The following is a 14,630-nucleotide window of genomic DNA, read 5'->3' on the forward strand; positions in this document are numbered from 1 at the left end:
AACTATGCCCCTCACATGAAGTCATTAAAGATTACCTAACTCACGTTGAGCGAACTGTAGGGCTGAACAAAAGTGATTGACAAGGCACAATGCATCTTGTAGGGGGTATAGTATGGACGTATTGGAATAATTAATGTCAGGTGATGGTTTTAAAGTAATTCACACGACATGAAAACTTTGTGGAAACGCATCGATTTACTGGAGGCTAGTTTACCCCAGGGAAGTGCTCAGAATTGACTGTGGCCGCCGGAGGAGCAGCTAAGGGAAGCGACAATAGGCAGCTTAGGGCGGCTTAAGCTCTGAGAAAGCGGTAATGGGGCGCGGCCTCCAGCCACCTTAAGATGAGTGACAGTGAGTGGGTGGTTGACCCCGACTCCATGCTGGTGTACCGGGAAACAGACGGAGAACTTGTACGCCTGTTGATAAATGTCTCTCGTCCCGTTTTCTGTGAAACATGCGAGAAATCCGCGCAAACCTACGGTGGAGCGGTCAACAGAGGTCAAAATATGCGTGTTCGTGACTATAGCAACTTCACGCTGAAATCACTGTCTGCAGAGTCTGAAGCAAATCAGGTGAAGAGCGACAGAATGAAATACGCCAGCCTCCGATGGAAACGTAGGACCAAGGAATTTGAAGTACTCTCCTGGGAGTCAGAATTCCGGAAAACTTGGTGTTGTGCAGACGCTAACCTTGATGGGTGGCCTGGGAGGAGCTAAATAACAGAAGTTGAGAGGAAGGGAAATTTTGTGGGAATTTGTTCACTTCCCAGAGCAGGCATTGGTTGGCGCTGGGAAGCGACGCATAATTAATGCGACTTGCTCTGCAATTGGCGTAAGTGATTTTGCTGGAGGGGAAACTGAGGCGAAGAGCGGACTGTGAGAAGTCCCCGTAGAGGTCTTCCATTCCCAGCTTGCCTAGAGTGCGGACGTGGCGTTCTTGACTCAGCTTGCCTGAGAAAGAGTGAGCATCTCTGCAGTTTAGGACTTAGCAAAGGGAACGATTGAGCTTGGAGATAGGAAGTTTTGGTTCACCTATGTACTGAGCAAGATAGCTAGGAGTGAATAGACGAGCGTAGCCTTGCAGCACCACGAAGTCGGCCGACGTCCACACAACGACGCCGCTCCGCCACACTGTATTCGGTGATATTGCGCCCGCTCCGGCCTCTGATTAATTTGTTGGATCACGTCGGTAAAGTTTCCATGAGGGTTTCAGGGGCCGTGTATTGTAGAATTTTTCTCGCACTTCGCATTGCGCCTGGGTCAGTCGATAGGAATTACTTTTGAGTTATCGCCCTTTACTCCACGCAAACGCAATTTATTACCACTGCCTGATAGGAGAGTCTTATAATGTGATGATTGAAGGTCTGGAGTTAAAATAAATTTGTGCTAATCGACTGCATCTGTTTTCAATCAAGTAGTTGAAATCCCAAGTCACTTTCTTAATTAATTTTATCTTAAAAATTTGCATCTGGTGTTCAATAGCTGAATATAACATCAATGTGCACCCCTTTTTAATTAAAAGTGATCAATTCTGAATAAATTAATGTCAACACTGCCACCACAGTTCAATCAGGAGTCACAGGGCCATATTACTTTTTTGCGTTATCCGATATTGCGGCAGTTTTGCATTCTCTGTTGATCTGTTAGTCAATTAGTAGGGGTGAACACACACCAAAACCAGCTAAGTGACGGGTGGGGTTTTACAATATATTTGTCCAATGAATACCCGTTTATCATCTGTATTTCTTCTTGGTGTAGCAATTTTAATGGCCAATAGTGTAGTAGCAAGGCAAAAGAAACAACACAATTAGTAGTAATTTCCTCTGAAAGGAAAGAGACAAATATTAGTGACGCCGCACTGTGACGAAGAGCAAAGGCAGCCTGGTTCTGTAATCCTCGTCGCCAGATGTTGTGTCGGCTACTGTGGGAGTCAACAGGCCAGGGCACTGGAGTCGGCTTGGCTCCAACCCCTGTCGTTTTCTTGCAGAACCTCATTGACTCTGTTCGTTCACGTCTCGCAGCGTTCCGCGCCGCAAATTCAGGACTTTGACAGGTGGTCACATTAATGTGACTGGGCTGTGCAGATATTTGTTTCAGTGGGATTGAGAAACAGCTGAAATAACTAACATTAAAAAAGACTCCATGGACCTATGGGATGCCTGTCAGGGTCTATACGGAATGTGAAGTTGACTTAGCTTCCATTTAAAGCATAAAATAGCGTAGATTCCTTGAACAAAAAACTGCTCAGTGACTGCAAAAAAGCACAGGCCACAACTATCTGCAAGAGCGGTAACATAAGTGATCCACAAAACTGTCGTCCAATTTTATTGATATCCATCTGTTGCAAAATCATAGAACGTATTCTGAACTCAAATATAATGAGGTATTTTGCTCAGAATGTCCTCTTCCGTGGCCAAATAGCATGTGTTTCCAAAAAAATCTGGTCTCGCGCTTTTCTCATATGACATCCTGAAAGCCATAGATTAAGGCAGTTAGGTATATGCATTATTTCTTGATTTCCGAAAAGCATTTGACTCAGTACAATACCTACGCTTATAATCTAAAGTACGACCGTATGGGGAATCAAGTGAAATTTGTCGGCAGATTGACGATTCTTTGGTACGGAGGACGCAACATGTCATGGATAGTCGTCGACAGATGTACAAGTAATTTCATACGTTCCCAAGAGAAGATACCTTTGCTGTTCATACTTCATATCATTGACCTGGCAGACAATATTAACATTAACCTGAGGTGTTTTGCAGATGATTCAGTTGTCTATAATGAAGTACTGTCTGAAAAAAGCTGCGCTTTATTAGATTTCAAAATGGTTCAAGGTTTGGCAATTTACTATAAATGTACAGAAATGTAAAATATAGTAACGCACGTCAAAAACGAAAACATGTAGTATCCTATTACTACAATTACTATTATTTACAACTAGTGTAAGTCAAGTCACACAAAAAGTCGCACAAAAACCTGGATGTAGCTCTTTGTATGGACAGGAAATGGAATGATCACATAGGCTCAATTGTAGGTAAGGCAGGTTGCAGACTTCAGTTCATTTGCAGGATACTAGGGAAATGTAGTGAGTTCACAAAGGAGATTACCTAAAAATCACGTGTGCACCTCATTTTAGAATACTGCTCAGGTGTGTAGGTCCCATACCAGATAGAGTCCGTCCCCGGTAGCTGAGTGATCAGCGCGACAGATTGTCAATCCTAACGGCCCGGGTTCAATTCCCGGCTGGGTCGGAGATTTTCTCCGCTTAGGGACTGGGTGTTGTGTTGTCCTAACCATCATCATTTCATCCCCATCGACGCGCAAATCGCCGAAGTGGCGTCAAATCGAAAGGCTTGCACTCGGCGAACGGTCTACCCGACGGGAGGCCCTAGTCACACGACATTATTATTATTATACCAGATAGAACTAAAATAGTATCCTGAACGTGTACAAAGAAGGTTGGCAAAAGCGATCACATGTTTGTCTCGCTGGAGAGTGTCATGGAAGTGTCGAAAAATCTGAATTGGCAGACTCCTGAAGATAGAAGCAAATTATACCACGAAAGCCTACTTACAAAATTTCAGTAAGCATTCCATATCCTGCTAAGTACCCTCTGCCACGCACATCTCAGTGATTTGTAGCATATGAATGTAAATGTAAACTGAGCATATAGCTTCTGAGGGAGTAGTAAGACTTTACAGAATTGTTCAGCTAATCCTCGACTGGTATCACAAGATTGAAAGGAAAGTGGTATAAAATTGTTTGTCAGAGCTTTTTGCACTCAACAGTTTGAACCATGCGGTTTCAAACATATTTGCCGGCCGATGTGGTCGAGCGGTTCTAGGCGCTTCAGTCCGGAACCGCGCTGCTGCTACGGTCGCAGGTTCAAATCCTGCCTCGGGCATGGATGTGTGTGACGTCCTTAGGTTAGTTAGGTTTAAGTAGTTCTAAGTCTAGGTGACTGATGACCTCAGATGTTAAGTCCCATAGTGCTTAGAGCCATTTGAACCAAACATATCACAACATAACTTAGAGCAAACGTAACAAACTAAGAAAGAAGTACTGAAGTTCCGTTCTGTAGAAATGGACCTTCCTGTAGTTCTCAAACATCTATCAGTAAAACATTTAATTATGATTCCTACGTAATGACTATCTTTCATAAAGGACATAAAATCGGGAACACAATCAAACTTAACGGAAAATTTAAAAGATAAATTCACGTTTTAATTTTCAATATTCTGTTTCGAACGAATTCAAATGGCTCTGAGCACCATGGGACTTTACATCTGAGGTTATCAGTCCCCTAGAACTTAGAACTACTTAAACCTGACTAACCTAAAGACATCACACACATCCATGCCCGAGGCAGGATTCGAACCTGCGACCGTAGCAGTCGCGCGGTTCCGGACTGAAGCGCCTAGAACCGCTCCGCTACCGAGGCCGGTTCGAAAGAATTCAAAGCTTTTTGGCATATAATATCTTAATGTTTTTTTCTGTTAAATCCAAATGTTCAGTGTGAGAGATGTAGGTAAAATTTTCAAAATATCAAAGCGTACGATGCACATAAAAAGTGATAATACCTAGAATGTTCGTCTTACAACGGCAAAATACTCAGCCTGTTCTGAATGTTGAGATAGACCTGGTCGTGACTCCACTTTGTGCGAATTAATTACGAGACACTGTCACTAATAACAATAATATAATGAACCACAATAATCACAAAAAAACCAAAACATTTATGAAAATGTCTTACAAAGAGTGCTCACAGATCTTGTGTTATACGTCATGCTATTTTGCTGCCTTTTTACCAGGGCCGCTTCGAGAATATTTTATCACGCAAGTGACTTATCATGTGGCGTCCACCCTCCCCTTTCTCTCGTACACTTTCACTCGTCTCAGTTTTCGATACTAATTACGATGCGCCCTGTATATAAATCTTGCACTTGGGCGCTCAGCCTGGCGCCCCAAGCGGCCGCTACTGTGGTGATATATTCTGTATACAAATCTTACAGTTGTGATGCCTGTGGCGACCCTCTCAGCTTGGCGTCCCTAATCAACAGCTTGTGCCTGAAACCTGCCCTGCCATTCACGGAAGGTCAAATAGAGCGGACGGCACTCCTCTTTCACTACATGGAGCCAGCAATTCAACTGAAAGGTAGACGAAGGAAAAGACAGAATGAATCCGGATGGTTAGGGATGGCCGCCAAAAACTGGTATCAAACGTCTGATATCAGTTAAGGGTTAATACAGTGGAGAACTACAGTCCAAATCCTCACCCGGGTTTAGGTTTTCTGTGGTTTCCCTAAAGGACCAAGGCAATTCCAGAATCGTTCGTTTGAAAATTACACAGCCAATGTCCTTATGCACCGTCTCTAATAACCTCGTACTAATCTTAAATCATTCGAAACGATCACCGCGAACTGAAACCGGAACTTTCCCGTAAGTAGCTAACAACAATGTGTTGTGTTTGAGAGGAGACATATTAATAACACGACAGAATGCTTAATGACAGCTGCGAGAGGAACACGAGGCGAAGAAAAATCCACGACCTTATTGGGGATCGGATGTCCAGAGCAAGACGCTCTGCCGTTGCACTAGAGAGCATGCCCTTGTCCTCAGGAAGGGACGATAAGTGGCGGGACAAAGGTCGCCTTGCCGTCCGAGTGGTTGCAAAGAAAGGAGGCGAGGGTGCGCGCGCCGCAGCCGGCGGTGAATCTGGAGGGGGGTCTCGTTGGCTGGCGGCAGTCGACTGTACACTGGGACAGTCCGCTGCGCCATGGGATCGCGCGCGCTACGCTTGGCTGTCGCGGTGCTAGCTGTCGTGGCCGCCGCCGCCGCTGCCGGTACGTACAGGCGCTCCCTGCATGTGTTGGATATCTTTAATGTAATGACTCTGCGGCACTACCATCCTTAACGAAAGAAGTTGGTCTGAACCCAAGCTAGTACTATTCTAGACATGGTTTTACATGAACTGACTAACCGAGCCTGATAGAGGCGGACTTAACAACCCGCGAGAAGTCCAAACCAGGGTGCAGCTATGTATTTTTACATATATGTATACATATCACAGGAAAAGTCCGAGGAATAACTTGGGACTGATTCCCAGAACTTTACCAACATTTGCCCATTTAACGACCGATCCATATCTGAATGGAAATTCGCAGACAAAACAGAATTTCTTTTCTCACTCCTATTAGGTGACAGTTGATTGTGTTTTACCTAGATTTGCACAAAACGAGGTATCGTGAGGTGACCAAATTTCCATGCTGTGTTAGTTTTTAGGTCATATATGCCGTGGCTGAAGCCCTGTCAGAATTACTGTTCGCTTTTTTGACAGTACTGTGTGAAAAATTCTCATTCAAACAGAAAGTACATTTGTATAATAACTTGAAAAACATCCTGTCTCCATTAACTCCGAACTTTCACAAACCATTTAAATAGCACACTTTCAAGTGACACAAATGCCAATAATAATCCAGCGGTTTAACATATTATGCAACTGAACTAAAATACGCAAGTAAATATTAGGGTATATTGATAATTTTTACTTATGGACCGACTGACAGCAACTGAATAAAACACAATTTTAGTGCCATACGCGTTTCGCCTCTATTTTCTGCAAGGCATCATCAGTGGCCTGGAATATGTACTTATGTTAGCTATTTAATTTACATTTTTGTCACTGTGGCTATAAGTTACAAACAGTTCTGGTGGTTGGTATTTCCTATTAAGTAGTAATGTTTTGAACTGTACTTACAGGTTACGTGGACTATTTCTTATATACTACGCTCCTGTTGCATTTTTGGTGTTGTTCTTCTTCTTATGAATGCCAATTTGCGTTTTTTTTTCACATTCCACAGCACTATGAACAGAACGCTTGTTTTAATGCAATGTTTTGGTTTCTGTTGCCGACTATCAAATGTTTTTGCCAAAGATCGAATATTATTGCCAAACTTATGAGTGTAATTATTGAAGTATCTGTGGTCTGTTGGTGTGGCCTCAGAAATCCATGCATGCCCATCACCTGTCAAGAGATCGTTAGAATTTGCAGTGGTTACGTTGCACAAAAAGAAAGTGTAACTTGTACATCAAATATATTCTCCTAGCCAGATATCCAATAGCTTTATCGCAAGTTTGAAGGAAATTATTGTTACAATGCAAGTGTAAACATTTAAATACATAGAGAATTATATAAAGTGGGCTAGATTAATTTTGACGCAGCGTATTAATTCGCAAAGAAAGAACCATGACACAGTATGGTTGGTAATTATTTTTTTCTATCAAAATATTGACTGAACCATGCCTTTGATAAACTGAATAATAATCCATTGCCATCAGCCCTGTAAATTCTTCGCCGAGCGGTTCTAGGCGCTACAGTCTGGAACCGCGCGACCGTTACGGTCGCAGGTTCGAATCCTGCCTTGGGCATGGATGTGTGAGATGTCCTTAGGTTAGTTAGGTTTAAGTAGTTCTAAGTTCTAGGGGACTGATGGCCTCAGAAGTTAAGTCCCATAGTGCTCAGAGCCATTTTTTGTAAATTCTTCGAAGGAACAGTACTATGAAACAACGCTATTGATACTTTCAGTAAAACATTGCTCAAGAATAATCGCAAATAGGGAGACACAAGAAAAAGAAATCAGCTGACTAAGCGCATTGCCGCCCCATTTTCGACTTTCGCATGGGAATGAAGCAGGTTCTGGTCTTCACAATCACAAATCACGGCGATTTTCTTGTGAAATGATAACAAGAAACACAGATAATGAACTATATCACTGCATTCTTCTTTTCGAGTACTACCTAATGTCTCTAAAAATATGCCCCCCGTTAAAAAAGAATTTCTTCAATATCTCGGTAGTCAAGGAAAATGCATTAGCCATACTTCAAAATACCTTACCTATTCTGGCTTGTCGATAGCATTATTTCTGTATCCTCAATCTTTTGTGCAATATTAGAGGTATCCACTTATTTGAAACAATGCACGTGTCGGAAAGTATGTATGCTTAAGAATTTATTACCTACATCCAGTGTGCACCTATCGTAATGCTCAGACCAATACACATCACGTAAACTGTTCATAACACAGATGACTGTATAACTTTTTATATGGATCTTGTTGCTAAACGCAGAAAAATTAAATTTAATCTATTTTTTTTTAAAGTTCGTTATAGCGCTAAAGTGTAATTGCATAATTTGTGTTTTCTGTGTAACATTGAGTAACGGAATGCCTAGCAGTGCATAACACTCATACTTTTCTACTGAGACTTTGATATACGTCACATTCGACCAGCTTCACATCACGTCTCTGTAGCATCATAGTATTTTCATACGAGATGCGTACAAGCTACGGTCTGGCGATCCTGATTTTATTTTCTAGTAATCAGCCAATTAAATTCGAATCATTAAAAACCACTAGTCTTCGAAAATGAAAGTTCTTTTACAAGGCCTGTAAAATAGCCATCTCCACAAAAACTCCAGGAAGGGCGATAATGGCACCTCACCAGACAGACTCTTTTACTCCTCTGAGATTTAGTTTGTTATATTTTCTGATGTGTCCAGTATACTGTATCACACTACCTTTTCACTAGAGGGACACAAACATTATATTAGCTTAATTTAATTCAATACCGTAGCCTAGAGTCTTTCCCATTACAGCGACTTTGCGTTGTATCCAGATTACGATAACTTTTTGGCTCGCGTTTGCTATTTCCCTGTGAAAATGACTCTACAATTATGTTCATTTCTAACTGTTCTTTTCCGTAATTATTGTTCCTAATACATGAACGCTCCTTATTACAAGTAGAACGTTGAAAATTTAGCTATTGCGGGCCAAAATCCGAAAATTGCAATGTTATAAATATAATTGATTTGTCAAGTTTCAAGACGTCAAGAACCAAAACTTACAGCAAAAGAGTGCCATATATCAGAGAATTAATGCCTCAAAAGTGAGGAACCAGGAAATAGATTTTAAAAACTAATTCAACTGCGTTGCGTTGCTTACAACAATTAACGTTCGTTGATGTTAATATGTTCTTCTTTTTTTTTAACGCTGACTGCCATAAATAAACTTGAAAAACTGTTCATCGAAGCTATATATGTATAATATTGCATTAAGCACAATATCAGTATTCGCCTAGATAAGTTAGGATACCTGTGCAAACCACACTGACATTGGTCGGTAGAACCGACTCGTAACAACCTCTGGTCAACTGTGATAGCCCTTATCTTTCCTGTTTAAGACGACATCGTCCAGTCACGGCTGTGGCTTATGAAATTCATAGCAATGTAATCGCATTTTGAGCGATGTTACCGACACGTCGTATTTTTGGAGTTATTAGCTCCTGAAGAGGATTCCTCATCGAACTTGAAGAAAATATCACATTTTTTCGACTTCTGGTTCACAAAATAATACATTTTATCAATTGAAACATTTCGGTCCATAGATGAAGCATAGTCTCCCGGTTAAATGTGGAGATTACATGTTTTGATTAAAGATATTATTAAACAGTTTATGGAAGGTGTTAATTAGTTAACTAAAGTTATCCATATTTGCATAATAAGGTAGTGACAATGTCCTTTCGTTACACTCGGTGGTTTGATATGTATTGTAAAGTCCTCCGCATACGGTGCACTAATAATTATCGCCGGGGCTGTAATATCCCTTGGCTGAGCATAGTTGGTGATGTAGCCCGAGGGTTGCCACCCTCGTGTGTAGATGCAACTGGAAGTTGACTTCCTTCCATTCATTATTTGTCATCGCTGGGGTGTTGAGGAGCCAGTGATCTATGTCTCTTATTCTTTTTGCCATCTATCTTCCAGGAGTGTGGCGCTTTGTAGAGCTGATACAAGGCCCGACAATCGCGTAAGTGGTCTACGGCGAACTGAATAGTGGCCATTGTGGTGCTAAACTTGCGCGCGAAATCTCCTGTTGCTTGTATCTCAGTGTCTTTAAATTTCTGTAGTGTATGACAATTCCTATGGTTCACAGAAATAATTTACCTTCTGCTGTATATGGTCCGAGAAACGAGAGATACAGCTCCGTTTTTCATACTTCTGCAGTTTACATAGTTCGCAAGAAGACAACTTTCCTCGAAAAGTTCCAAGCATTGCAAATGATTTTCTGTCAGTCGGAAACCTTCCTCCCGACAGCATTTAACCATTTTTCTAAAAGCTGTGGTTTTGAAACAGGAAACCTGATCATAAATGCACGTTCATTATATTAGTGTTACTTTGTAGACATGTTTATCAAGCAATTGCATTAAGATAGAAAACACCTAAGAATATCCATGTACCTATGGAAGGTAATATTGCTTCCTTTCTCGAATTTATTTCTGCAGTGAAACGCTGTGCAACTCTTCGTCTTTTTTCTTCGCGTAAACTGGAATGTGTATGCACTATAATTACGACTAACAAGTACTGTATATGCTCCAATAAATATATAATGTTCGGTCTGTCTCATTACTAGTCATTATACACTTCTAGTTACCAGACCCCTACCACCACAATGGCGTCCAACTGAAGGTTCAAAATATCCCACAACTGCAGCTTCCACGAGGAGTCTAGTTACTTTTACAAGATCTTTGGGTTTATAGTTATTTTTACAAGGTCTCTGGGTTGATATCAAGTTAAGAGCTGCCATCAAGTATTCAGTTATGAAGATGGTGTCTGCTAAGATGTAGGGCATCCTGTTTTGAGCGTATTTTGTTGTCTTATCCCTATTTATAACGAGGTCGTGTCTCTGGGACCATTCATTCTTCCAGTTTATTAATGGCTTCTTGCAGGGGCTCTCTTCTTTCTGATAGCGGGCATGCAGCGGCATTCTCAATTCTTCTCACTGTATGGTAAGGGTCACACTCTAAGCTGGTTGGAGGGCACTGCCCATAATGCTCCAAACGTTCTCAATCTGGGAGGGATCTGGAAACCTTGCAATTGAAGGTACGGTTCGGCGAGCACGAAGATACGCAGAAGAAAGTCTCGCTGTGTGCGGGCGGGGTGAAATGTAACCCTAGGATGATTTGACATGAAATGCAACAAAATCATGCGTAGAATATCGTAATGTACCGCTGTGCTGCAAGCATGGCGCGGATGCCACCCCGATCTGAAAGGAAATGGACCCCAGAACATCATTCCTGGTTGACAGGACGTATGGCGGGTGACAGTCAAATTAGTATCCCACCGTTGTGCGGGGCATCACCAGTCACGACTTCGCTGGTCATCAGGGTCTAGAATCTCATTGGCTGGAGTGGGATTGTCTTCAGCGACGAACCCCACCTCGAGCTGAGTCCCGGTGAACAGTGAAGACGTGTCTGAAGACACAATCGTGGGATACCAAACTGATTGTCACCCACCATATGGTCCGACAGCCAGAGGTCTGGGGTACCATTTCATTTCCCTTTGGTTGTCATTCACGGCACCGTTACATTACAACGGTACGTCGACGAAGTTCTCTGTCCCGTTTTGTTGCCCTTCATGGTAAGCCATCTTGGGCTTACATTTCAGCAAGACGGCGAGAGTTCCTACCCCCTGTCTTCATGCTTGCCGAACCCTGACTTGGCCAACAAGGTCGTCGGATCTCTCCCCAGTTGACAATGCTAGGAGCATGTGGGCATGGCCGTCCAACCCACCTCGGGATTTTGACGATCTAACAAACCGACTGGACAGAATATGGCGCGATTTTCTTCTGGAGGACATCCAACAACGCTATCAATCTGTGCCAAGTAGAATAACTACTTTCATAAGGACCAGAATTGGACCAACGAATAATTAACTTGCACAATTTTTGAAGCTTTTTCTTTTGAATAAATCGTCCAATTTCCTAAAATTGTAATCATTTGTTTGTCTGCACATGTACGTCACATCAACCGATTTCCTTCTCATTGGGATATTTTCTTCGTGGAGCATCTCTTTTTTTCGTAGAGTGTAAACTGATTATGATAGACCTGTAGGACCTCCGTGCAGTTCTCCATTCGTTTACCGGATTCCTTTTGATTGTGTCAGCCCATCATGTTTTCTGATTGTGTTTTTCTTCGTAGGGTGCATGCTATTAACTTGAGGATCTGACTTTCTGCCCATAGTGCTGGATGTAGTTTTTCCAGCCGGTCGCTGTGGTCGAGGGTTCTAGGCACTTCAGTCCGGAACCGCGCTGCTGCTACGGTCGCAGGTTCGAATCCTGCCTCGGGCATGGGTGTGTGTGATGTCCTTAGGTTAGTTAGGTTTAAGTAGTTCTAATTTTAGAGGACTGATGACCTCAGATGTTAAGTCCCATAGTATTTAGAGCCATTCGAACCATTTTTTATACACTCCTGGAAATTGAAATAAGAACACCGTGAATTCATTGTCCCAGGAAGGGGAAACTTTATTGACACATTCCTGGGGTCAGATACATCACATGATCACACTGACAGAACCACAGGCACATAGACACAGGCAACAGAGCATGCACAATATCGGCACTAGTACAGTGTATATCCACCTTTCGTAGCAATGCAGGCTGCTATTCTCCCATGGAGACGATCGTAGAGATGCTGGATGTAGTCCTGTGGAACGGCTTGCCATGCCATTTCCACCTGGCACCTCAGTTGGACCAGTGTTCGTGCTGGACGTGCAGACCGCGTGAGACGACGCTTCATCCAGTCCCAAACATGCTCGATGGGGGACAGATCCGGAGATCTTGCTGGCCAGGGTAGTTGACTTACACCTTCTAGAGCACGTTGGGTGGCACGGGATACATGCGGACGTGCATTGTCCTGTTGGAACAGCAAGTTCCCTTGCCGGTCTAGGAATGGTAGAACGATGGGTTCGATGACGGTTTGGATGTACCGTGCACTATTCAGTGTCCCCTCGACGATCACCAGTGGTGTACGGCCAGTGTAGGAGATCGCTCCCCACACCATGATGCCGGGTGTTGGCCCTGTGTGCCTCGGTCGTATGCAGTCCTGATTGTGGCGCTCACCTGCACGGCGCCAAACACGCATACGACCATCATTGGCACCAAGGCAGAAGCGACTCTCATCGCTGAAGACGACACGTCTCCATTCGTCCCTCCATTCACACCTGTCGCGACACCACTGGAGGCAGGCTGCACGATGTTGGGGTGTGAGCGGAAGACGGCCTAACGGTGTGCGGGACCGTAGCCCAGCTTCATGGAGACGGTTGCGAATGGTCCTCGCCGATACCCCAGGAGCAACAGTGTCCCTAATTTGCTGGGAAGTGGCGGCGCGGTCCCCTACGGCACTGCGTAGGATCCTACGGTCTTGGCGTGCATCCGTGCGTCGCTGCGGTCCGGTCCCAGGTCGACGGGCACGTGCACCTTCCGCCGACCACTGGCGACAACATCTATGTACTGTGGAGACCTCACGCCCCACGTGTTGAGCAATTCGGCGGTACGTCCACCCGGCCTCCCGCATGCCCACTATACGCCCTCGCTCAAAGTCCGTCAACTGCACATACGGTTGACGTCCACGCTGTCGCGGCATGCTACCAGTGTTAAAGACTGCGATGGAGCTCCGTATGCCACGGCAAACTGGCTGACACTGACGGCGGCGGTGCACAAATGCTGCGCAGCTAGCGCCATTCGACGGCCAACACCGCGGTTCCTGGTGTGTCCGCTGTGCCGTGCGTGTGATCATTGCTTGTACAGCCCTCTCGCAGTGTCCGGAGCAAGTATGGTGGGTCTGACACACCGGTGTCAATGTGTTCTTTTTTCCATTTCCAGGAGTGTAGTTTTTCTAGTACTTTACTCATGTTTACCCAGTGAATATCTGTTTTTAGTCAACAAAGATTGCGTTTCGTGACCGTTGCGTTTAGACAGGACTTCTCTTGTGAACTGGAGAACGTGTCCCATGCTTGGGTAGGTGACCTTCCAGAAATAATGCAGTACCTAGGCACTGCAATATCGTATTTATCCGCTGTCACGGGGCAAGCGACTTTCAGCTTAAAATGTCTCCCCTGTACGGGAATATACATAATGGATATCCGAGTGCAGGTTGTAGACACGTGATTGACGACGTATGGAAGTTTGGGTCCGGCACAGATTTTCATTGTCGTCATTTCATTACACAGCTGATGATTGTTCATATTTGCAATTGCGAGTATATTTCATGTCTTCCAGGATTAAATCCGTGCCGTTCCCACGGTATCACAGTCGTTATTTTGTCATGGTCTTTTTAGGTATGACATTCATTACCTTGTGCGGTTCACATTCCAAGGTGATCCTTCTATAGGAATCCGATGAGTTCTGCGATCCTTTTTCATTGTAGACCATTTTAACTGTCGATTCTGACCATATTCTGGGGATGTCTATGACTTCTCGGCATTTGCTGTATAGGCTGTCCAGAGTTTCACAGTGTATAGCATTGTTCCTTTGCTTTTTTCAGTTGCTTGTCAGAATTCATCTGCTGTTATTCCTTCATTTTCGGTTAAGAGGATGCATTCCTCAATGTGATAATACGAGCTCCTCTTCTGAAGTAGGTTTATGAAGGGTTTTTCCCCATACTGTCGGGGAGATATTTCGGGTCGTCTGTTTTCTCCGTGGTTCCAGGCTGTGTAGGCATTTGCTTCTGCTTCCTGATGTAATGCCTCTTTATTCATCTGGGTATACTGGTTTTTTTTCTTTTAAGAGTGTTTTACATC

General features: G+C 43.6%; 1 protein-coding gene across 2 annotated transcripts in view; it reads left to right on the plus strand.

The window, feature by feature from the left end:
* The first annotated feature begins 5,748 nt into the window (after nucleotides 1-5,748).
* LOC126470467 (fibulin-1-like) overlaps nucleotides 5,749-14,630 on the plus strand; it is a 660,942-nt gene continuing 652,060 nt past the window's right edge. For both annotated transcript variants that reach the window (XM_050098327.1, XM_050098328.1), the window contains exon 1: nucleotides 5,749-5,845. In XM_050098327.1, coding sequence (XP_049954284.1) covers nucleotides 5,779-5,845 — 67 coding nt within the window. In that variant the 5' untranslated portion in view covers nucleotides 5,749-5,778. The remainder of the gene's footprint in view (nucleotides 5,846-14,630) is intronic.

This window comes from Schistocerca serialis, chromosome 3 (genome assembly GCF_023864345.2).
Source record: "Schistocerca serialis cubense isolate TAMUIC-IGC-003099 chromosome 3, iqSchSeri2.2, whole genome shotgun sequence".
Classification (NCBI taxonomy): domain Eukaryota; kingdom Metazoa; phylum Arthropoda; class Insecta; order Orthoptera; family Acrididae; genus Schistocerca; species Schistocerca serialis.